The sequence below is a fragment of the Drosophila ananassae genome (genome assembly GCF_017639315.1).
Source record: "Drosophila ananassae strain 14024-0371.13 chromosome 4 unlocalized genomic scaffold, ASM1763931v2 tig00000061, whole genome shotgun sequence".
NCBI classification, from domain to species: Eukaryota; Metazoa; Arthropoda; class Insecta; order Diptera; family Drosophilidae; genus Drosophila; species Drosophila ananassae.
The window spans coordinates 1480709-1507445 of record NW_025319038.1 but is presented as its reverse complement, the minus strand read 5'-3'; the positions used below and the strand labels follow the sequence as shown (position 1 = coordinate 1507445).

Here is a 26737-nt window from a genome sequence, read left to right as displayed (position 1 = left end):
GGAAACTGGGGATACCAATATCTTGGATTAAATTCTGCGCGTTCTGTGCTGTTCAGATTCCGTTGAAGCAATCGTGAAAAGAATTCTTAGAACGGTTGTATTAGATCGTAAATCAATTTCCAAAATAAAATCTAAAAGTATTTAAAAAAATGTTTTTTAATTCTGTTGTTTAGAATCCTTTTACAGAATCGAAGACTAAATTCGAAGATGCTTTTAAAGAATTGCGCAAAATGGAATCCGTAGAAAGTCCCATCATTCTAACTTGAAAAACACCAAAGTTATGGCACTTTCGATCAATCAGTTTGGCAGCTATAGGATATAGTCGACCGATCCCGTCCGTTCCAACTTATGTACTACCTGCAAATATACTATATTTATATATATTATATTATAAATGAAATTTGGAATATCGAATTATTTTTCCCAAAGAGGAATCCATTGAAACTCTCATCCTTCTAACTTGAAAAGCAAAGAAGTTATTGCATTTCCGATCAATCAGTTATATGGCAGCTATAGGATATAGTCGACCGATCCCGGCCGTTCCGACTTATATACTGCCTGCAAAGGAAAGAAGGGTGTGTGCAAAGTTTCAACTTGATAGCTTTAAAACTGAGACACTAGTTTGCGTATAAACAGACAGACGGACATGCTTATATCGACTCAGGAGGTGATCCTGATCAAGAATATATATACTTTATAGGGTTCGGAGATGTCTCCTTCACTGCGTTGCACACTTTTGACCAAAAATATAATACCATCTGCAAGGGACTTAAAATTTTGGAAAAATTTCTTTTCAGTGTACTTTTTTTTCTTACGATTTAGAAATTTGATCTTAAATAAAGTGAAAAACATATTTAAAAACCTTTCTAACGAAATATATCATGACGTTAGCTTCATTTGTTGTAAAGTTTGCGTTACATTTTATCGGATTGGGAAATTCTTTAAAAATTGTTTTTCCTGAATAACTTTTGAAAGAAATGTGATGGATCGGGATAGTTAAGGTACCAATCGACGCGTATTTGTATATAAAGCATCATCTGTGTATATAAAAATATTTTGTATGGTAGCACCAATGAACCCACTATCTCCAATTTAGTGAATCAAAAGGGTTTTACATTTCCGCAAGTTTCTCCCGAACCAAACTACTTTTGGCTGATGTTTCGATAAAATCCCTGTAATGAAAACAATACCTCTAATGAAAACAATGGTATATCACTCATTCAGATTGAACGCACACAAAAAATTTTTAATTCTTCAGCTATATATAGTGTCTACATGCGCCTGCTACAAGCAGGGTATGCGTGTCGCCACTTAGCGGACTACCGTGCTCTGTGATAACAGAAAGCAATGCTAACTTCGGGCGGAGCCGAATTTGATGTGCCCTTGCATTTAAGTATCACCTTATATCATTAGATATATATTGAATCGTATAGTTGGCCAATCCTTCCAACACATACAAAAGTATTCAACATACATTTTTTTTTTGGTAAATATATACTGTAATAGGGTGTTTAAAGTTCGGTGGAAAAAGATGAGTACCAGGTATCATATAGTCGGGAAACTGGACTCATCAATATCTTGGATTTAATTCTTTGCGTTCTGTGCTGTTCAGATTCCGTTGAAGCAATCGTGAAAAGAATTCTTAAAACGGTTGTATTAGATTGTAAATTAATTTCCGAAATAAAATCTAAAAGTATTAAACATTTTTTTTTAAATTCTTTTATTTAGGATCCTATTGAAAAATCGAAGGCTGAAGCGAAATTGTTTTCCGAAAATCTAAAAATTGATGTCAAAAGTGAAATCGATTTGCCCAAGAACGAGGTTTGTAAAAAAAAAAATTTTTTGTTTCTATATACATTTGGGCTTAAAATTTTATCTTTGCTTCGATATATTTGGCCGATCCTTATGAAATTTTGCAGATCTGAATAGGTTGCCAAAAATGGAATCCGTGAAAAGTAAAATTTTAATAATTATCATTTTAAAAATACCAACGTTATGGCATTTCCGATCAATCAGTTCCAATCAATCAATATGACAGCTATAGGATGTAGTTGGCCAATCCTTATGAAATATTGAAGATAAGATATCTTGGCTACTATTGGCCACACCATATGTGTGGCAAGTCCCAACCCTTTCTTTTCTTGTTTAACATCAAAAACACTGGTTTTTCAGAATGGAGTTAGACCTGGGCGCTGACTTAATCGGCAGCGGTGGAAATAAACCGGTGACAATAACCCGGGCCAGATGAGGGATTAAGAGCAGCAGCTTTAGAAAATCCATCGCAGATAACTGCCAAATGCGATGTGGTAATAGCGACCACGGGGGAGCGGTGGATAGCAGGGGCACTGATGAGACGCAATTGCCCACGTCCTGGCTATCATGCTCGTTGTTCAAGGTTCGTTCCAACTTCAAATCCTGAGAACCCGATTGGATGTCGCGGTTCAGCGGGTAATCCTGACTGCATGAGCGACGATTTTCCAACAGACCATCTTGCACCTTCACAACCGCTATGGTTGGTTCTGCCATTGACGGAGCAGTGGAATCATTGGTGCCGTCGAGACGAGTGAAGTGTGCAGGTACCCTCATGGAGTATTTTGCCTTTCCCTGGGAGAACTTCCAGAATATTTCACTCCCAACTTCAACAAGGCTCAATCGCTCTAACTCATCCTGGAGTGTGGTAAATTTCTTGCGCAAGAAAAATTTCCAACGGCTCCAGTACCATGATGGTGAAATCTTCCTTCTGCACTGTAGCCTTGACCTTATTAGGCAGGGCTTTCATCTCCTGGTAGGTCACCTCTGCTCTTTGCCGCAAAAGCCTTTCCCTGCTTGCAGGAACCGAGGCACTAACTACGTCTCCAGACTTCATTATGTAAGTTTTCGTGCAAGGTGCAATGTAATGGAAACAACAGCAACAAGTTTTCCTTTACAAGGTTTCTGTTGAGATATTAATATTTTTTAATAGTGGACAAATGAATAAAGATTTTACAATTCAAATTCAATCCAATTTCAATATTTTCATTCGAGGGTTCAATTCTAACCAAACTCGTAGCCGCTCAAATCAGTGACAAACATACAAGTAAATCAAAGCTTAGCAATATATACGAAACTCTCATCCTTCTAACTTGAAAAGCAACGAAGTTATTGCATTTCCGATCAATCAGTTATATGGCAGCTATAGGATATAGTCGACCGATCCCGGCCGTTCCGACTTATATACTGCCTGCAAAGGAAAGAAGGGTGTGTGCAAAGTTTCAACTTGATAGCTTTAAAACTGAGACACTAGTTTGCGTATAAACAGACAGACGGACATGCTTATATCGACTCAGGAGGTGATCCTGATCAAGAATATATATACTTTATAGGGTTCGGAGATGTCTCCTTCACTGCGTTGCACACTTTTGACCAAAAATATAATACCATCTGCAAGGGACTTAAAATTTTGGAAAAATTTCTTTTCAGTGTACTTTTTTTTCTTACGATTTAGAAATTTGATCTTAAATAAAGTGAAAAACATATTTAAAAACCTTTCTAACGAAATATATCATGACGTTAGCTTCATTTGTTGTAAAGTTTGCGTTACATTTTATCGGATTGGGAAATTCTTTAAAAATTGTTTTTCCTGAATAACTTTTGAAAGAAATGTGATGGATCGGGATAGTTAAGGTACCAATCGACGCGTATTTGTATATGGAGCATCATCTGTGTATATAAAAATATTTTGTATGGTAGCACCAATGAACCCACTATCTCCAATTTTGTGAATCAAAAGGGTTTTACATTTCCGCAAGTTTCTCCCGAACCAAACTACTTTTGGCTGATGTTTCGATAAAATCCCTGTAATGAAAACAATACCTCTAATGAAAACAATGGTATATCACTCATTCAGATTGAACGCACACAAAAAATTTTTAATTCTTCAGCTATATATAGTGTCTACATGCGCCTGCTACAAGCAGGGTATGCGTGTCGCCACTTAGCGGACTACCGTGCTCTGTGATAACAGAAAGCAATGCTAACTTCGGGCGGAGCCGAATTTGATGTACCCTTGCATTTAAGTATCACCTTATATCATTAGATATATATTGAATCGTATAGTTGGCCAATCCTTCCAACACATACAAAAGTATTCAACATAAATTTTTTTTTTGGTAAATGTATACTGTAATAGGGTGTTTAAAGTTCGGTGGAAAAAGATGAGTACCAGGTATCATATAGTCGGGAAACTGGACTCATCAATATCTTGGATTTAATTCTTTGCGTTCTGTGCTGTTCAGATTCCGTTGAAGCAATCGTGAAAAGAATTCTTAAAACGGTTGTATTAGATTGTAAATTAATTTCCGAAATAAAATCTAAAAGTATTAAACATTTTTTTTTTAATTCTTTTATTTAGGATCCTATTGAAAAATCGAAGGCTGAAGCGAAATTGTTTTCCGAAAATCTAAAAATTGATGTCAAAAGTGAAATCGATTTGCCCAAGAACGAGGTTTGTAAAAAAAAAAATTTTTTGTTTCTATATACATTTGGGCTTAAAATGCAATATTTTAAAATTTTATCTTTGCTTCGATATATTTGGCCGATCCTTATGAAATTTTGCAGATCTGAATAGGTTGCCAAAAATGGAATCCGTGAAAAGTAAAATTTTAATAATTATCATTTTAAAAATACCAACGTTATGGCATTTCCGATCAATCAGTTCCAATCAATCAATATGACAGCTATAGGATGTAGTTGGCCAATCCTTATGAAATATTGAAGATAAGATATCTTGGCTACTATTGGCCACACCATATGTGTGGCAAGTCCCAACCCTTTCTTTTCTTGTTTAACATCAAAAACACTGGTTTTTCAGAATGGAGTTAGACCTGGGCGCTGACTTAATCGGCAGCGGTGGAAATAAACCGGTGACAATAACCCGGGCCAGATGAGGGATTAAGAGCAGCAGCTTTAGAAAATCCATCGCAGATAACTGCCAAATGCGATGTGGTAATAGCGACCACGGGGGAGCGGTGGATAGCAGGGGCACTGATGAGACGCAATTGCCCACGTCCTGGCTATCATGCTCGTTGTTCAAGGTTCGTTCCAACTTCAAATCCTGAGAACCCGATTGGATGTCGCGGTTCAGCGGGTAATCCTGACTGCATGAGCGACGATTTTCCAACAGACCATCTTACACCTTCACAACCGCTATGGTTGGTTCTGCCATTGACGGAGCAGTGGAATCATTGGTGCCGTCGAGACGAGTGAAGTGTGCAGGTACCCTCATGGAGTATTTTGCCTTTCCCTGGGAGAACTTCCAGAATATTTCACTCCCAACTTCAACAAGGCTCAATCGCTCTAACTCATCCTGGAGTGTGGTAAATTTCTTGCGCAAGAAAAATTTCCAACGGCTCCAGTACCATGATGGTGAAATCTTCCTTCTGCACTGTAGCCTTGACCTTATTAGGCAGGGCTTCCATCTCCTGGTAGGTCACCTCTGCTCTTTGCCGCAAAAGCCTTTCCCTGCTTGCAGGAACCGAGGCACTAACTACGTCTCCAGACTTCATTATGTAAGTTTTCGTGCAAGGTGCAATGTAATGGAAACAACAGCAACAAGTTTTCCTTTACAAGGTTTCTGTTGAGATATTAATATTTTTTAATAGTGAACAAATGAATAAAGATTTTACAATTCAAATTCAATCCAATTTCAATATTTTCATTCGAGGGTTCAATTCTAACCAAACTCGTAGCCGCTCAAATCAGTGACAAACATACAAGTAAATCAAAGCTTAGCAATATGAACTCAGAACAATGTAATTTTTTATCATTTCGCTGGCAAGACGCGAGGCGGGAGAACGCACACAAATGCAAGAATTGCTAGTGTGCAGCAGCTCTAAAAAAAAGCTCCCCAAAGCGCATGCGCTACAAATCTTGAGCCAGTTACAAATCTTGCGCTACAAATCTTGAGTGGCCGGAGGCCACCTCATTGAGGGTAGATTCTCTTCTTTCACCAGGACTATGTACCCAACAGAAATTACAGGGCCAGGGGTGCGCCATTTGGAACGCTGCTGTAACAGCGTGAGATACTCCTTCTTCCAAAGGGCCCAGAAATCTTCCTACAAGAAGGAGACTCTCCGCCACCCATCCAGACGATTGAAGTTAAGGGCAGTAAGGTCCGGTTCGATAAACGTTGAAGGCGGCCCGCCATTTAGAAAATGATCCGGAGTTAGCACATCTAGGTTCACAGGATTTTCTGAAACCGACACAAGGGGTCTAGAATTAATGATTGAGGCTATGCGGCACAACAAAGTCCTCAATTCCTCGAGGCCAAGAACGGCGGGACCAACTGTCCAATAAAGGTGGTGTTTCGCCGTCTTTACTGCCGTTTCCTACAGACCGCCAAAATGGGGAGAGCGTGGAGGAATAAACCGCCACTCGATAGACTCCGACAGACAAAAATCGTGCAGAGAAGCCTGGTGATCCTGGCTGAGGAATCTTCGCTTCAACTCCATAAGCTCATTCTTGGCACCAACAAAATTGGTGGCATTATCCATATCTGTCTGGGTTTATGTCGCGTACAAATAAACCGTTGGAGGGCGCTCAGAAACGAAGCGGTGGACTAACTCCAAATGGATTGCCTTCATACTGAAGCAGATGAATACTCACATAACATTTCATAGGGTCCTTTTTACGAGTCTCTGCCTTGTAGAAAAACGGTCCACAAAAATCCTGTGACATCAAAATATTGGAATCCTTCAACTTTCACGGTCGGAAGATCAACCTATGACAGTAGACGAGTAGACGAGGCTTTTCGCGAAAACAGCTTATGCATTTGTTCAAAACCCTTGAAACGGTCTTCCTCCCTCCAATGGGCCAGTATTGAGAACGGATTTTCGCAATTAGTGCTCGAGGGCCAGAGTGCAGGTTCTTCTCGTGAAAGTGAGTCACTATAGCCGAAGTGACGGGATGGCTTCTGGGAAGAATGATGACGACCATCAAAATCCAGCGCAGAGTTCCGTAATCGCCCGTCAACACGAAGCAAACCAGCATCATCCACAAAGGGACCAAGCGAGGCAAGCGGGTTTGTGGGCGGAACCAAGCTGCGTAGTCTCTTCCTTAAACTCGGTAAGCTGGACGACGCGCAACACCAGATGGCTTCCTCTTTTAAGAACCTGGACAGAAATCCCTTCGTGACGGATGCGGCGGCAAAATTTGAAAATGTAGGCGAACATTCGGTTTAGGGAGGGAAACGAGTCGATGCTTGCAATTTCGGCCACAATAGCGATGGGACAATCATCTTTGGAACCACCAAGAAATGGAGGGCCTTGGGACCAAAGCTGGGAGTTTAATAGCTCCGTGGGAAGAGAACCTCTTGACAGTAGATCGGCTGGGTTAAAAGCAGTAGGAACATAAAGCCATTTCATTGCTTTGGTGAGCTCCTGAATGGAATAGACGCGATTAGAAACAAAACCGTTAAATCGAGCAGGTTCATCTTGAATCCAAGATAGGGAAACCGAGGAGTCACACCAACAATAATAATCTCCTTTATATGTTCCAAGATCAGCAATTTCATCCATCAGTCTTGCTAGTAACTCAGCTCCACATAGCTCTAGCTTCGGTATTGTCTGAGTTTTAACGGATGCCACTCGACTCTTTGAGCATAACAGCCGACAATCAGATCCTGACAATACATACACGCAAGCTCCATACGCATCCAAGCTAGCGTCGCAGAATCCGTGGACCTCAAGCCATTCTTGGCAGGGAATGCCTAATAAGGAAACTTAATTCGCTGAGTTTGGTCAAAACTAGAATTGTAACCACTCGGAGAGAAGGGATTGAGGAAGGCTTTCATCCCATGACAAAATAAAACTGGGCGACGGAAGATAGTATAGATCTCCTGGTTGGTTTGGCGGTGGGCTGAAGAGCTTCCAAGAGTCTTTGTGTACTCTATCACCTTTGGGTACGCCTTCCAAAACCTATGGGATATTGGAGCACCATTTCCTTAATTGAAACTGACCCTTGTTCAACAGACTCGATGTCTGAGCTATTATCTCAAGCGCTTCAGTCTTCGTTGGGGCACCAGATATGAGGTCGTCCATACAAAAAACAACACGAGAGCCAACGGGAAAACCGGCACCTTCATCCTTAGCCAGATGGTGCTTTTGAGCGAACAGATAGAAAAGACGCTGGCTTTGTGCCATACGTTACGGTGTCAAGTTTAAAAACTTTCACGTCATCATTGATAGAATCTCTCCAGAGGATGCACTGCAAAACTATCATCCGGAAATCCACCCTTTCGCAGCGGTACAGCGGTGCAAATGTCTCCAGTCAAAGCTACAAGGTGAGACCGAAACCGAAGCAATGTGTGAAAAAGCTTAGGTTGAATCACGGGGCCGTACATCACGACATCATTGAGGAAATAACCAGAGGATGTAGCAGCCGAACCATCGAACACAACTCTCAGCTTAGTAGTGGAACTTTCTTCCTTCAGGACGCAGTGATGGGGAAGAAAATACTGGCATTTACCCCGCAATTCCAGCGGCACCAGAGACATGTGACCCAGATCCAAGTATTCCTTGATGAAAGACGTATATTGGGTCCTTAAATTCGGATGACGACCCAGCTTGCTCTCAAGTGAATGGAACCGCCGCAAAGCCTGTGCGTAGGATTCCTCTAACAGCTCCACACTGTGCTTGATTGGAAGGCGAACTGAATAAGCACCTGATTCGGACGTGGTGCATGACGAGGTGGGCCTCGCAATCGACCTCCTCCATATTAGCCTGAACGATAGGTACATTGCAGGTACCCAATTCCCAGAATTGGCGGAGAAGATAATCGAGGCGATCAGCAGGAATCATCTTACACGCGGCGGCCAAACGAGGTTTTCCTGGGGTGCCCCCTCCTCCAGAAACTACCCATTCAAAACGTGTCTTCTGCACCAGAGGCAGACCGTCTCCTAGCTGGATTCTGAGAGCAGATCAAAAAACAGGCTTGCTTCAATCAGCAGATCCACACGCTGAGCTATGTGAAAGTTCGGATCAGCTAGAACCACATTGGCGGCAACCTTCCAGTTGGACACATCTTTGTTCAGGCCAGGTTGACGCTCTATGATGTGAGACGGCACAACTGCCTCAATGTACACAGAATACGTGGATAAGCGTGACTTCAGGCAAATGTTAACCGATTCTCCATCCGTAGTAAATGCAGCGTCTCCAAGGCCAGTCACTGCTACAGAACATTTGGACCGATAAAGCTGAAGTTGGTTGGCCAGCCGTGATGTAATAAGATGAACTTGTTCCAGGAACCGAGCCATAGATTCCCAAGTTGACAGGCTGTCATCTGTGCTTCCTTCCAGAGAGTCTTCCCATTTGGCCTTTGGCAGGGTCCAGCTTTTGGAAGATGTTCTGGATGAGGAGGCACCCTTGAATTTCGGCCGACGTCCTGGAAATCATGAGGGCCCGCATATGTCCATTGCATCAGTCAGATAACTCCCGAAGAGTAGCAACGGATCCCGGCTCAACCACCCTTAGCTGCAGGATCTCGTTGATGTGAGCCTGGAAGATTAACCGACGGTTGCTGAAACGGTTGCGCAAAAGGTCAAGGGCAAAATCTTAGTTAGCGTCGGTAAACTCAAGCGCCCTCACAGTCTCCAGTGCTGAGTCTCGCAGGCAGGAAATGAGCCACCTGAGCTTCTCCATCTTGGTCAAGTGCGGGTGACTGTAAATGGTTGTCCTAAATAGGGTGCAGAAATCCGGTCACTTGGCATAGCCGCCGCTAAATGTTGGCATTGGCAACGGGGTCAATGAGGGAGCAGGCCTGTATGGAGCGGTTGAAATCCCAGCACCACTGGTAGCATCCAAAAGCCTAGAGTGAGCAGCAACTCTCATAGAACGCTTGGCCATCTCCACCTGGATGTAAACGTGCACGTCCGTAGCCAGCTGAGAGAACCGCCAATATAAATCGCTCCCGATCATGCTGTAGTTTAGCTCCTCCTATTCCTCCTTCAGCGTGGTGAAGAGATCGCGCAGGCGCTTCTCCATAGACTCGAAGGCCAGAATAGTAGAATCGTCGGTCTGCATCGCAGCCTTGACCTTCCGATGCAGTACCTCCATTTCCTTGCATGTTGACGCAGTAGATGCAGTAGCTTCAGCTCCCGATTCCATTCTGCAATTAAATTAAAATGCAACTTTGTGACAACAAAAAACAACGGTGTTTTAGTGGCACTTTTGATGCTGATCACTATAATTAAACGGGACGAAATCCCAAAGTGTTAATTAATATTTTTGAATAGCGGTTAAATGAGTAAAGATTCCACAATTCAATTTGAATCCAATTTCAATATTTTTATTTGAGGGTTCAATTCTAACCAAACTTGCAGCCGCTCAGATCAGTGACAAAAATACAAGTAAATCTAAGCTTAGCAATATGAACTCAGAACAATGCAATTGTTTATCATTTCGCTGGCAAGAGGCGAGGCGGGGGAACGCACACAAATGCAAGATTTGCTAGTGTGCAGCAGCTATACAAAAAAGCTCCCCAAAGCGCATGCGCTACAAATACCGGCAAAGTGCATGCGAACGGGGGATAAATAAACAAAAACCGAACTGCTGATAAGCCCGCCGCTGCTCCTCAGATTTAGAATACAACTTATTTTACCCAGCTTCGCTTTTTTCTGCTTGGCTTAACTGACTATATGAGAAAGATCTACAGTAGAACTCCAATTATCCGAACTCCGACTATCCGAATCGCCGATTATCCGAATCAAAAGTCTTGACTTGACTTGTCTTAACTTGCAGTTGTGCCTACACTGACTTCCCCCCGCGATTGTTTGTTTTGATTAGCCAGTGTGCTATTGACCTTGCTCGAGGACGCTACTCTTTCGCTATGGCTTACGTTTGTTTGTGCGTGTACAATACTGTATTGTTTTTATACCATGGCTTCGAAAAGAAAACGAAAATCCGATTATCCGAATATTTGATTATCCGAATGGGTCCCGGTCCCCTATAATTCGGATAATTGGGGACCGACTACTTTATACTTTATATGGTCGGAGATGTCTCCTTTACTGCGTTGCATACTTTTGACCAAAATTGTAATACCCTCTGCAAGGGTATAAAAATGTAGACCAAACTAAAACAGAATATATATACTTTATAGGGTCGGAAATGTCTCCCTCACTGCGTTGCACACTTTTGACCAAAATTATAATACCCTCTGCAAGGGTATAACTAAATCTAAGGAAGGTCAATGTTATGGACGTGCTAAAACTAATGTTAATGCCAGGGTCACCCACCTCTGAGTCTGCTGACTCAGATTGTTTGTTCATGTACTGCTTGTACATGCATTTCGGCTTAGCTAGCTGGTTTTTGCTTGATTCGGTCAGTCGGTCATTCTTCCCGCTGATAATGCTGATTTCTGCTTCTGCTTGCTGATGTCTACTAGTGCTGGGTTATAAGGTTGGATATTGTTTTGTGCTTATTGCTAATAGGTTAGTGGGTTTGTATATTGCAACATGCTGATGCATATTGAGTGGATAAAATGACTAAGTGTGCATATAGGGTAGCAGGTCTTAGCACTAGATGCCAACATTCCCCCCAGGTTATCCGCCATGAGTGGGGAACTATGTAATCATCCGGATTTTACTATTTCCTCCTTGCCGATGCATGCAATCAAACTTTGTCGTGCCTCGTTAGCTTCCTGTGTCCAAGCCGTCGTATTACCGACGACTTGTTCTGCCTTGATATTAGGAGCTGATTCCGGTCGCTCTGGCCCCATCGCAATCCATCCAAGCGCGGTATTTTTTAGTAGTGGCTGTCCTTCTCCCAAATATGCCTGTTGTGGCCTCATAACCTGGGATTTCGGCGCCCAACAACAGATCAATATTCTGGGGATGCGTAAATTCAGGATCGGCTAAGCGCAACTGAGGTGAGATATTTTTGGCGCTTGAATAGGGTGGGATGGTTGGATTGCGCATTATTTCCGGTAGTACAACGACATTGATTTGATCTTCGAAGTCAGTGGTTAATGATGATTGGGTCACCACAGCCTTTTTTCTCGATCTTTCAGTTGTTCCTCCCAGTGCAGCGATGTTCTGGGTTGATGGCTCCAATTGAAGTCCAAGTGTGTCAGCCATCCCTCTGGTGATTATGTTAATCTGTAATCTGTGTGCGGCATTGTTGAGGGGTTCCGGCTGGTCCATGTATTGCCACTTGGGCGGTTGGTAACAGAACGGTGGGCTTATCTGTAAGCAGGGCTGTGGCTGAACACACCACTCGTGATGAACTGGATCGAAGTGGAGCTGCCGACGTATTTTTCTGCATTGTTACTTGACTAACTTTCTATTGTTACTTTCTAACATCTGCTTCAGAGATTGTCGATTGGTTGTGTATCAAGATTGGCTCCCAGTTATTGTTGACACTTTGAGTGCGTTGAGAGTGGCGATCGTTCGGAGCACGGTATCATGTAGGCTACGCAGCTGGTCCGCTGATCCATTTGTTCTGGGGTGTCCGAAAAGCTCTTGGATCGCGGATTTTATCAGCAGCCGTTCATTTTGGTATCGATTCTTTAGTCGTTGCCAGGCATCCTGGTAGCTGGTCTGTCCGCCAATTGACGTTAAGATTAGGTTTTTTGCTTCACCTGTTACATGATTCTCCAAATGACGGAATTTTACTGCATCGCTGTAGCCTTGATTGTGGATGCATTCCGTAAAAATTTCGTAGAATTCTAATTTGGCAAATCGACTTATTTTGCCAAAAGAGGAGTCCATTGAAACTCCCATCCTTCTCCCATCAACTTGAAAAACAACGAAGTTATAGCATTTCCGATCAATCAGGAAAATTTATAAACGATACTTCTATAATTCACTTGATGATCGTTTTATAGCCGCAGGAGACTACAACGCCGAACACACGCACTGGGGATAACGTCTAGTGACTCCCAGAGGACTGCACTATGTTTCCCCAGGAAGTCCCACGCCAAAGCTCCCAGACCTTATTTGCGGTGACAAAACACATACCTTGCAATTTAATAAGTGCCAAAGCAATCCCGGACTTATCATCAGATCACTCGCCTGTTTTAGCGCTTGTTCAAAGCCCAGAAATAACGGAACACCCTCTCAGCCTGACGTCGTCAAAAACGAACTAGCTTAAATAAAAAAAATGGAATCGGAAATCGATTACACTACGAGCGCCCTGGAAGAAGTACTCGTAGCGGCAGCTAAAATCTCTACTCCTCAAGGGAAGGAAGTAGACCGAAACAAATACCACAAATCTAATCAGCAAATCCAACCATGGCAAAACAGTAGATCACCAGCTTCAAAGCAACGCCTTAAGGAAACGCCAACAGGAAGAAAATGCACAGCTGAGGTACATCCAGAATCTTTCAACAAAAAGCACAAAGTATTCTCTGTGGAGGGCCCACCCAAATTTTAGCGCCCCAATCGAAACGATCACCCTGATAAGAAACTCTTCGGGATGCTGGGCTCGCAGCGGCGAAGACCGAGCTGAAACATTCGCTACACGTCTTGAAAGTGTCTTCCAGCCAAACCCTGCCTCAAATTCATTCCTTCTGCCAGTCATTCAGCCAGAGGCTACCCCTCAGTCAACTGCACCTTCTTTCCGGCCGAACTAAATCGAAAAAGTCATAAGAGGGGTAAAACTAAAAAATGCTCCCGGTGGTGATTTACTGACGCCAAAGATGCTGATCGAAGTTCCAAAATGCGCTATAGAGGTCGTCTGCAAACTATTTAATAGTATCATTAATGTTGGCCATTTCCCAAAAAAAAAAGGAAGAAATCCTTCATTATAATGATACCGAAGTCTGTACGAATAAGCCTTCTATCTTGTTTGTCTAAATTGTTTGAAAAATTTTTTCTAACTCGAATAATACATCTGGAAGCTTGCGAAATTATCCCGGCACACCAATTTGGCTTCCGAAGAAACCACGGAACCATTGAGCAAGTGAACAGATTCTCGACATATCTCAAGATTTCGACCGAGTTTGGCTTAATGGACTCATGCACAAAATTAAAACGTATTTGCCAAAATACTGGAATCATACCTCTACAATAGGGTAACGTTTACTCTTCATAGACAAACATGCCCTCCGCTTTCACTAAACGGTATGCAGATCCCTGAAGCTAACGAAGTAACGTACCTTGGCGTCCACCTTGATAGACGGATAATCTGGCGTAAGCACATCGAATACAAAGACGAAAGACGAAATTCAGAAGCAAAAAGAGTCTTACAAAGAAAAACTGTCTTCGCACCCAAATCCCCACGCTTAGGGATTGACTCGGGCTTCTAGCAGATTCCGCCTGCGATGCAACGACCTTCCAACCCAGCAATCGATTTGTAGGGGCGTATAACTCTGTATCAGTCAACATGACTGTTAGTTAAGTTAAAAATATAAAATTTGATACACCTCTTGTTAGTCTCCTAAAGAGAAGATTAAAAAAGTAAAAGCAACGTTAAAAAAAAAATATATGTCTCCTTCACTGCGTTGTCCACTTTTGACCAAAATTATAATACCCTCTGCGAGGGTATAAAAATCAGGCACGTGCCGAATAAAAATATGTTTTATATTTTTTTTTGTACACCTATTTTTGTACACCTATATAGCATATATAAACAACAATTGATATCAGATATTTTGGGTTTCGCATGCAGGTTCGTCACCGGTATTTAACCTCGTCAAGATGTTATTTATATGATAAAGTATAAATATTCTTGATCAGGATAACCTCCTGAGTCGATATGAGCATGTCCGTCTGTCCGTCTGACCGTGTATTTTTTTTGCGCGGTTCCCACTGCATACGTACAGCCCACCTCCCGTCCAACCGACCGAGGGACGCTGCCGCGTAACGTACGGCTCGAATCGCGGGAATAGATCCGAGATAGATAAGCGAGGATTAGGAGAAAGATATTACGATGAAGAGTGTTGCATAGATAAGGCGGTTAATATAAGCGATTTAAGATTGTTAGTAGAGCAAAGTGATAAGATGTGGTAGAGACCATTGTAGTCCGAACATAATACCCTGAACGGATCGTGTTGGGCATATGTCGAACTACAATGGCTGAGGAGTAGAGGACGAAAGTTTCTGGTCCTTCTACTAGGAATGTTAAAGTTTAAACGTGTTAGTAAATGCTGGCTGTCTATATTTCCATAAATAAGATTATATAGAAACATGACACCCAGCATCGTTCTACGATTTGTTAATGTTGGTAAGTTGATTAGTAAAAGTCTACTATGATAAGAGGGGAGGTAAAGATTTGCATCCCAATTAAGTCCCCTAAGAGCAAAAGTAAGGAAGATTTTTGTACAGATTCAATGTGATCTTGGTATACTCCATATTGAGGACTCCAGACACACGATCCATACTCAAGAATCGGACGGACCAGTGATGTATATAACGTTTCAGTTATGTACGGGTCATTAAATTCTTTTGACCATCTTTTAATAAAACCAAGCACACCCATAGCTTTATTAACCATGGTAGATACATGGTCGGTAAATTTAAGTTTCAAATCTAATAGGACACCTAGATCGTTAACCTGAGTTAATCGTTCTAAGGCGTTCCCATAGAGAAAGTACATAGCCTGGTGAGGACTAGATCGGTAAAAAGACATAAGTTTACATTTCGATCCATTAAGCTTTAGTTTATTTGCTAAACACCAATTTTGAAGTTTATCCAAATCGGATTGAAGTCTAGACTGGGCGCTAGTGAATTTATACTGAAGGCATAGCTTAACGTCATCAGCGTACATAAGTACAAGTGAATTAGTTAAGGCAAGGGGCAAGTCGTTAATAAACAGAGTAAAAAGTAGGGGTCCAAGATGGGGCACCCCCGATGTGGCGCGGACTACACGCGAGGTAACATCTTTAAAGAAAACACGTTGGGTTCTCCCTGATAAGTAGCTCGAAATCCACATAAGAAGATCAGTTGGGAATCCCAAAAGACTGAGTTTACTTATAAGAAGCCAATGGTTAACAGAGTCAAATGCTTTACTGAAGTCAGTGTATATGACGTCTGTTTGTAAGCCATTCCGGAAGCCATCCGTGATAAAAGATGTTAGCTCCAATAAGTTGGTAGTGGTGGAGCGGCGCTTCATGAAGCCATGCTGGCACGGAGTTATTATTGAACTACATAGGTGTTGCAAATGTGGAGTGATAAGTTTTTCAAAAAGCTTTGGAATTGCTGACAATTTAGAGATGCCTCTATAATTAGCAGCGTCGGATTTTTTCCCTTTTTTATGCAGCGGAATATTGAAGGATTCCTTCCACATAAAGGGAAAGATCGAAGTTTCCAGCGATAGATTAAAGAGTTTAACAAGCGGTTTCACAGTGCCTCGGCGCAGTACTTCAGAACACAGCCTGGTACTCCATCAGGGCCTGGCGAATACACGGGCTTAACCTTAAGAAGATCCGATAACACACCACTTTGATCGAAAGATGGGCAAAATATAAGGTTGGCTGATTGGATATTATAAGTGTAAGGCTGAGCTAAACTGCTGCTAAGTGAATAGGTAGTTTGAAAAAACTGTGCAAAGAGATCGGCCATTGCCTGATCGGTGTTCGCATAAGAGTTCTCAAACGTAAGCAGTGGGGGAAAAGATACATGTTTACGCTTAGTGTTTACAAAGTTATAAAACTGCTTCGGATCCTGAGTAAACTGAATCCTGCAGCGGCGAATATAACTCCTATAACATTCTGCGTTATGCACGGTGAAATTGGACCGAGCTTTATATCCTCGCATGCCAGTAAATCAGACCAATCAAATTCCAAAATTAACTTGTTCAATTTCATAAAGTCAGCCTTACGAAAGAAACGAACTTTCTGAGATTTAACTGTAGACTTAAGGTCAAAAAAGTAATTATTTTCGATTGAAACCTCAAGAGTGGGATGATATGGATCCTCAGGGTTAGAAAGGGGCAAAGTTCTGGAAAGAGTAATTCCATCAGGATCAGAAACGAAACATAAGTCCAACAGCCGACCTAAAGAATTTCTAACGTGGTTAATTTGCCCGAGTGACATGTCGAACATGCCCAAAGGGAAGTCATGGTGGGAGTTAAGCTGTAAAGACGGTGAATTATCAACATTTGACCACATAAGTTCTAGGATATTAAAGTCACCCAGAGCTATCAGCTGGTCACCATCAGACAGACGATCGAAAACCAAACGAATAGCGGACAAATGTTGCCAGTATGTTGGCGGTTCGGACGAAGGTGGTATGTACGAACAGGTAACATACAAAGATTGATCGGAAAAAGTGATTTTGATGCATAGAAATTCAATGTCACCAAACTCTTGTGATTTTACCTCTTCAGAAGCGAATTTGGAGTCTACAGAAATTAGCACTCCTCCTCCCCTTCACAAAGTTCTATCACATCTAAAAGTGGTGTACCTACTAGGAAAAACTTCGGAGCTTAAGATCTCCGGCTTTAACCAAGTTTCTGTAAATACAATTATGTGAGATGCAAAGAAAGAACTATCAGAATACAGTTTGGGAAGTTCACTACGTAACCCTCTTGTATTCTGATAGGTAAGTGTTACAGAAGACATTAGTTTTTTTAAACAGGGGAAGATGAAGTGGAAGGTTGGTCAGTGGCCGTAACATGTGGGAGTTTTACACCCACAGGTTTGGTTATCTTTTTTTTCACCGTACTTGGCTGATGTTCTTGGACGAAAATGTTCTCTGGCCAAAAGCTGGCGGAACAGATCGTCTTGAACATCTGCAAGGGCACACGTATTTTGAAAGATGACGTGTGCCTGGTGTAAGAATATTTGAATTTTGTAATATCCACCACCTTTATGTCGGCTTTTGCTTTGGCTTTGATGTAAGCCGAGATATCAATCTCCGAAGTATCAGGGGCAAGCCGGGAAACAAAAATGTGTTTGGATGGTGGGATCACCTGCAAGGGTTTTGGTGCCGCCGTAACTAATACTGCGGCATCAGTGCGTACCGGGGGTCCGGAAGGTTTAGTACCCTGTTTGGTGACTGTTACAGGAGTTTGAATTATTGGGTCTGGGATCACTTGAAGCGATGCCACAGAGGACATGTCGGACAATTGCTCATTGAGTCCGAGACATTCGGAAGCCGAATTTTTCTCAGGTCCGGCCCTTGGGGTGGCCAGAGATATAAGCGGCTGCATAGTTGTCGGCTGAGCTGGCATAAGATTATTCGACCCGAGCACATCACTAAAAGCGGATTTCTTACGCTTTGGAGACTCATTTAGTAGTTGAAGACTACTAAACTGTGTATCAAGCGCACAGAGTTGGTCATTGATTTTTCGAAAACCACTAATCAACTCCTTGAAACCGCTTTTAGTCTGCCTCATGAACGACCTCATTTCGTCCTGAACAGCACGACAACCGTCACAACAAAAGTGGAGTCCAGACCTACGCGAGATTGCATCCGACACTGAGGCCGTGAACCCGGCACACTTAGCGTGTAAAACGCTTTCACAGAGCCAGCAATGGATGGTAGGCTGGGAAGACGAGATTGTCTTATTGCAAGACTTTAATGCACAGACCAATTTAAAATCCATAATTATTAAAAATTTGAATAATTAATTTATTAAAAATTATTTAAAATTAAATAATTAATTTATTAAAAATTATTAAAAAAATTAATAATTAATTTAAAAATATTATTTTATTTTATTAATGAGGAACCTTGAACCACTGTACCAAGGAAAAGAGAAGGGGAGATTAAAGAGAGCAGTTAGTGCAAGTTAGTAAGATTTAAAGAAATAGAGATAAGAATCTCTATTGAGCGAGAGTAGAAGCAAAAGAATAGCAACAACACCGTAGGAGATGAAGAAGCAGAGCAGGGCTATGTTTGGAAAGTAAGTTAAATAAATTATTATTTTACCTCCAAATATATCACTGCACACGCGAAGCGATACGGATCTAAAAAATTGCAATTTGTTTTTATATCAGTAAAGAAATAAACACCGATTGTTTATAGAAAGCTTATTGCAAATTTTACAAAAACGTAGTGCGCAGATAAAGAGAGGAAGTGATAAAGAGAGGAGGTATCTGTGTATCGGTTTCTAGTCTCTTAGTTTTAGAGCTATCGACTTGAAACTTTACCCACATCCTTCTTTTCTTTCCAGGCAGTATATAAGTCGGATTGGCCGGGATTAGTTGGCTATATCTTATAGCTGCCATATAACTGACTGATCGGAAATGCCATAAATTTGGTTTTTTTAAGTTAGAGGGTGGGACTTTCCACACATGTTTAAAATATCTTATCTACAAAATTTTATAAGGATCGGCGACTACATCCTATAGCTGTTATATAACTGAATATAACTGAAGGATCGGAATTCGCATCACTTTGTTATTTTTTAAGCTAGATGGATGAGACTTTTAACGGATTCTATTTTGGGCAACAAAATCCGATCTGCCAAATTTCATAAGGATCGGCCGACTATATCCTATAGCTGCACGTAACAACCTTACTATTGGCACAACCTTACTATTTTAAAAGATGTTTTGGTCTGTTTCACACATTTTTATTTAAAAAATCATTTGATGGTGAAATTTTCATAAGGATTATACCACAAAGGTTTTTGTTTAGGTTAAATCATGAGGAATTCTTTTCATTCTTTTAAATTTGCTGCGCCAGCGTAAATTTTTTTATATTCAGATTCTGTTGAAGCAATCATGGAAATAATTCTTAGAACTTCTTTATTCATTTCTAAATGAATTTCAAATATGAAATTTAAAATTATTAAAAATTTTTTTTTTAATTCTATTATTTAGGATCCTATTGAAGAATCGATGGCTGAAGCGAAATTGATTTCCGAAAATGAAAAAATTGCTGTCCTAAGTGAAATCAATTCGACCAAGAACGAGGTTTGTCAAAAAAATTGTTTTATTTATTTTAATGTTTAAATATTTAAATATTAAATATTAAAATATTTAAAAAATCCAATGTAAATTTGGACCATCTTAGCATTTTGCTAATGCAACATTTTGCAAAAACAAACTTCCTTACTTTTGTTAGATTAATGAAACTCCTTCCTCCTCAACTTTCTCTCTTTATCTTAAAGCGAACAGACGTGTTTTTTTTGTGCGCGTGTTTTTTTTGTGTGTAAACATTCAGTGCTTATTCCTATACACATAAAAAAATGAAAACAAATTGCAATTTTTAGATCCGTATCACTTAACGTGTGCAGTGATATATTTGCAGGTAAAATAATAACTTGATTAATTTTCCTTCCAAACATAGCCCTGCTCTGCTTCTTCATCTCTTACGGTATTGCTTCTATTCTATTGCTATTCTTGCTCAATAGAGATCTTATCTCTATTCTTTGCATTTCACTAACTCGCATTTACTGCTCTCTTTAAGGGGGCAGGATGGTTTGAGACTTAAAAAAAATTTTTTTCCAAAAATTTTTTATATAATAGAACATTATCTCAGGAATATCCTGAGAAAGTTTCATGACGATCGTACTACTTTCGTAGGTACTTTCTCTCCATATACTTTCAATTGCTTTTAAAATTTTAGACGCGTTTTTCTCAAAACAACTTTTTCAAGTCGGTGCGTAACGCAAAAAGTAATGATCGGATCCAAATATATTTTTTCACACATCTTTAATAAAATAAATACTTGCGGATAAACGAACGTTTTTAAAAAAAAAAAAAATTTTTTACCATTTTTACGGCCAATATTGGGCTGATTTTTATGTAACAATGGTACCTACGACTTTTCCACCGCGCCAAAAATTCAAAATCGCATATTTTTCAAAATGGTTTTGTTGATCCACACAAGAAACTAATGTTTTAAGTAAATCAATTTATTTTTTTATTTCCGATAACACTGTACGGCCAGACTTTACGCACCGCAAGATAATAATTTTTTGAAGCGACTCCGGCCGACTGCTCGTCACGGGATAAATAATAATTATTTCTTAAAAATTAAAATTCCTAGATACTCTCCAAATATAGCCATTTATCGTGTAAAAAAATTAAATGAATATATTCACTCAGAAATTAAAAAAAAAATCGCAAATTTGCTTTTTTTCAGCCTCTGAAACCATCCTGCCCCCTTAAGTTCTCTCAGTGGTTCAAGGTTCCTAATAATTAATTATTGAATTTAAACTTGTCTATGCGCTGATCTTGTAATAAGACAATCTCCCCTTCCCAGACTACCATCCACTGCTGGCTTGTGAAAACGTTCATGAGGCAGACTAAAAGTGGATTCATGGAACTGATTAGGTTTTCGTAAAATCAATGACCAACTCTGTGCGCTCGATACACAGTTTAGTAGTCTTCAACTACTAAATGAGTCTCCATAGCGTAAGAAATCCTCTTTTAGTGATGTGCTTGTGGCCTCCCCAAGGGCAAGACCTGAGAAAAATTCGGCTTCCGAATATCTCAGGATTAATGAGCAATTGTCCGATATGTCCTCTGTGGCATCGCTTCAAGTGATCCCAGACCCAATAATTCAAACCCCTGGAACAGTCACCAAACTGGGCAATCAACCGCCCGGACCCCCGGTACGTACTGATTCCGCAGTATTAGTTACGGCGGCACCAAAACCCTTGCAGGTGATCCCACCATCGAAACACATTTTTGTTTCCCGGCTTGCCCCTGATACTTCTGAGATTGATATCTCGGCTTACATCAAAGCCAAAACAAAAGTCGGCAAAAGGTAGTGGATATTACAACATTTAAATATTCATACACCAGGCACACGTCATCTTTCAAAATACGTGTGCCCTTGCAGATGTTCAAGACAATTTGTTCGGCCAGCTTTTGGACAGAGAAAATATTTTCGTCCAAGAACATCAGCCAAGTATGGTTAAAAAAATAACCAAACCTTTGGGTGTAAAACTCCCACATGTTACGGCCGCGGTTGGTCAACCTTCCACCTTATCTTCCTCAGTTTCAAAAAACTAATGTCTTCACTAACTTTTTCCTATCAGAATACAAGAGGGTTACGTAGTGAACTTCCCAAACTGTATTCTGATAGTTCTTTCTTTGCATCTCACATAATTGTATTTACAGAAACTTGGTTAAAGCCGGAAATTTTAAACTCCGAAGTTTTTCCTAGTAGGTACACCACCTTTAGATGTGACAGAACTCTGCGAAGGGGAGGAGGAGTGTTAATTTCTATAGACTTCAAATTCTCTTCTGAATCACAAGAGTTTGGTGACATTGAATTTCTTTGCATCAAAATCACTTTGTCCGATCAATCTTTGTATGTTACCTGTTCTTACATACCACCTTAGTCCGAACCGCCAACATACTAGCAACATTTGTCCGCTATTCGTTTGCTTTTCTATTCTGTCTGATGGTGTCCAGCTAATAGCTCTGGGTGACTTAAATATCCCAGAACTTATGTGGTCCCATCACGACTTCCCTGTGGGTATGTTCGACATGTCACTCGGGCAAATTAACCACTTTAGAAATTCTTAGGGTCGGCTGGTGGACTTATGTTTCGTTTCTGATCCTGATGGAAGTACTCTTTCCAGAACTTTGCCCTTTCTAACCCTGAGGATCCATATCATCCCACTCTTGAGGTTTCCATCGAAACCAATTGCTTAATTGACCTTAGGTCTACACTTAATTCTCAGAAAGTTCGTGGAAACCTCGTATAGCCGACTTTATGAAATTAAATAAGTTAATTTCGGAATTTGATTGGTCTGATTTACTGGCATGCAAAGATATAAACATCGCATTACAAAAATTTTATTATACTTAGAACATATTTCGACACTTGCGTGCCGTGGAAATATCCGTCCGCTTCAACGAATCCGCTTTGTATACAAGGCACCTTATAAATTTAAGGAACAGTATGAGTAGACTTTTAAATAAAAAATAAAGTATTTGGCTGTACAGTTAGGTATTCAATATACTTAGTAGCTCGGTCCAATTTCACCGTGCATGACGCAGAATGTTATAGGAGTTATATTCGCGCTGCATGATTCAGTTTACTTAGGATCCGAAGCAGTTTTATAACTTTGAAAACACTAAGCGTAAACATGTATCTTTTCCCCCACTGCTTACGTTTGAGAACTCTTATGCGAACACTGATCAGGCAATGACCGATCTCTTTGCACAGTTTTTTCAAACTACGCATTCACCTAGCACTTATAATATCCAGTTTTATAACTTTGAAAATACTAAGCGTAAACATGTATCTTTTCCCCCACTGCTTACGTTTGAGAACTCTTATGCGAACACTGATCAGGCAATGACCGATCTCTTTGCACAGTTTTTTCAAACTACGCATTCACCTATCACTTATAATATCCTATTAGCCAACCTTATATTTTTGCCCATATTTCGATCAAAGTGGTGTGTTAGCGGATCTTGTTAAGGTCCAGCCCGTGTATTTGCCAGGCCCTGATGCAGTACCAGGCTGTGTTCTGAAGAACTGCGCCGAGGCTCTATGCTAACCGACGCTGCAAATTATAGAGGCATCTCTAAAAAATCCACAATTCCTAAGCTTTTTGAAAATCTTATCACTCCACATTTGCAACACCTATGAAGTTCAATAATAACTCCATGCCAGCATGGCTTCGTGAAGCGCCGCTACACCACTACCAACTTATTGGAGCTAACATCTTTTATCACGGATGGGTTCCGAAATGGCTTACAAACAGACGTCATTTACACTGACTTCAGTAAAGCATTTGACTCTGTTAACCATTCGCTTCTTATAAGTAAACTCAGTCTTTTGGGATTCCCATCTGATCTTCTTCGATCTGATCGAGCTAAAAATGTTACCTCGCGTTTAGTCCGCGCCACATCAGGGGTACCCCAAGGAAGCCATCTTGGTCCTCTACTTTTTACACTGTTTATAAACGACTTGCCCCTTGCGTTAACTAATTCACTTTTACTTATGTACGCTGATGACGTTAAGCTATGCCTTCAGTATAAATTCACTAGTGCCCAGTCTAGACTTCAATCCGATTTGGATAAACTTCAAAATTGGTGTTTAGCAAATAACCTAAAGCTGTAATAACATAAACTCATGTCTTTTTACCGATCTAGTCCTCACCAGGCAATGTACTTTCTCTATGGGAACGCCTTAGAACGATTAACTCAGGTTAACGATCTAGGTGTCCTCTTAGATTTGAGACTTAAATTTATCGACCATATATCTACCATGGTTAATAAAGCTATGGGTGTGCTTGGTTTTATTAAAAGATGGTCAAAATAGTTTAATGACCCGTACACCACTAAAACGTTATATAGATCATTGTTCCGTCCGATTCTTGAGTATGGATCGTGTGTCTGGAGTCCTCAATATGGAGTACACCAAGATCACATTGAATCTGTACAAAAAAACTTCCTTACTTTCGCTTTTAGGGTACTTAATTGGGATGCAAATCTTTACCTTTCCTCTTATCATAGTAGACTTTTACTAATAAACTTGCCATCATTAAAAAACCCTAGAATGATGCTGGGTGTCATGTTTCTATATAATCTCATTTAAGGAAATGTAGACAGCCAGAATTTACTAACACGCGTTAATTTGAACGTTCCTAGTAGAAGGAATAGAAACTTTTGTTCTCTACTCCTCAGCCATTGTAGTTCGACATATGCCCAACACGATCCGTTCAGGGTATTTAGAACTTCTACACTACAATGGCCACTAACAATCTTAAATCGCTTATAAAAGGCGCCTTATCTGTGCAACACTCTTCCCCGTGATATCTTTATCCTACTCGTTGCTTAAACAATCTCGGATCTTTTCCCGCGATTCGAGCCGTATGTTACGCGGCAGCGTCCCTCGTGATGCGATGATGATGGTGGTGATGAAGAGTTGAAGGCCACTCTTCCTTTACGAATCGTCGCCGTTTCAACTTTTTACAGGTAGCTGGTATCCTCAGGTATCCTTAAAAGGTACCGCGGTATGTTCAGCCTCATCAGCGGCTCTAACGTCCGAGACCAGTTCGCAGTGTTAAAGGCGTTCTTTACGTCGAGGTAAGATACCAGGCAGTACTGTTTTGTTACCTCCTTCCCACCGGGTGCTTGAATGGCGCGTGCTGCCGGGTTCTTTACCCGTCTGATGGCGTCAACTGTCGACTTACCCTTCCGGAAACTATATTGCTCCGAGGCCACGCCGCCGGCCCTGCTTATGGCCACCTGTAGCCTCGTTGATTTTTTCCAGCACCTTGCCCATAATTGTTCGATTGCAGTCGTCGCATGCAGACGTGTTTTTTATTGTGCTCCGGGAAAAAATATTCAATAAAATCATAAAAGTGCAGTGACTGCTCTAAGAAATCTACAATAACGCGAAAAGACGCTTTTTGCGATGAAATCGCTAATGTTTATATTGATTAATTAATTAATTAATTAATATAAAACACAACACTTAAAACTCAAACTAAATCAACCTCGACTGCAATGAGTTCAAACGACGTTCGCACACAACGTCAACGTGAGCTAGACGAGAGACGGCTCTCAGTACAAAGAAACAACGCGTACTTCTCTTTTAAAGCAACCGAAAACCATGCAAGCTCCGATCAAGCTCGGTCAATTACCCCCAACTTGACCGAATTCTTAAACGTAGAGAGCGAGAGAGCGCGTTCCTGCTCCCCCTCGATACCATCGATGTCTCTGCAGCCAAAGAGTGCAGTAACTAGCACCTCAATTTCTTTGACAACGTCAACAGTAACAACAACAACAACCGCAACTGTATCGACAGCGCGTTTAACGACGTCATCAGCTAGCAGCGCAAATAGTAATACGTCCGCGCTGCCCGAAAACCAAAACAAAAACAAAAACAATGACTATATTAAGCCGGCTGTGCAGACTGGCATGGATCGCTACATCCAAATCAAAAGGAAGCTGAGCCCCCTGAATTCCAAACGCAAAATAACCCGTGGCAATGCTAGCCTAGTAGCAAAAGAAACGCCCATTAACTCAAACCGATTTAAAATCTTGGCAGACGCCGATGAGGTTGAGGCGGTAGAATCCACTGAAGTTGGGAAAAGGAAGCCAAAACCTCCGCCTATCTATATACGCGAAAAAAGTTCCAATGTTCTTGTCAACAAAATTATTGAGCTTATTGGTAAGGATAACTTCCACATAATACCCCTTGTAAAGGGCAACATTCAAGAAACAAAAGTTCAAATGAAGTCTGAAGATAACTATAGAGTATTATCAAAATATCTTACCGAGAATAAAAAGAACTTTTACACGTACCAGCTAAAAAGCAGCAAGGGCCTGCAAGTCGTACTTAAGGGCATAGAGCCCGAAGTGACGCCTGCAGAGATAAAAAAGGCGCTACAGGAGAAGGGTTTTAGCGCCAAGACAGTCTTTAATATCCTTAACAGGGATAGAAAGCCGCAGCCACTCTTTAAGGTTGAGCTTGAACCAGAAACCAAGCTCCTGAAGAAATACGAAGTGCACCCAATATACAATCTTCAGTACCTGCTGCACCGCAGAATTACAGTTGAGGAACCGCACAAACGCAATGGCCCGGTACAATGTGCGAACTGCCAGGAATATGGCCATACAAGGTCATACTGTAGACTGCGCCCGGTGTGGGTAGTTTGCGGAGAGCTTCATGACTCCGCACACTGCCCAGCGAGCAAAGATGACAGCAACTCGAAAAAGTGCGGCAACTGCGGTGGCAATCACACTGCTAATTATAGAGGATGCCCAGTCTAAAAGGAGCTGAAAAGTCGCATCCACCAGAAAGGAATAGCTGCCCGCACCCAAAATGGACAGTTCACGGCGTCCAGATCAAACCCTGAAGTCTTCTTCTCGACTGCAGCCAGATCCTCACTAGGAC

General features: G+C 41.1%; 1 protein-coding gene across 26 annotated transcripts in view; it reads left to right on the top strand.

Annotated features, from left to right (window-relative positions):
• LOC6504358 overlaps nt 1-26737 on the top strand; it is a 159454-nt gene that overhangs the window by 5620 nt on the left and 127097 nt on the right. For 20 of the 26 annotated variants that reach the window (XM_014903934.3, XM_032455804.2, XM_001967062.4 and 17 more), the window contains 3 exons: nt 1729-1821; nt 4391-4483; nt 19744-19836. The exons of 1 other annotated variant lie outside the window; for it this stretch is intronic. In XM_014903934.3, coding sequence (XP_014759420.1) covers nt 1729-1821; nt 4391-4483; nt 19744-19836 — 279 coding nt within the window. The remainder of the gene's footprint in view (nt 1-1728; nt 1822-4390; nt 4484-19743; nt 19837-26737) is intronic. 5 more of the 26 variants (XM_044717760.1, XM_014903941.3, XM_044717762.1 and 2 more) reach the window with 2 other exon arrangements.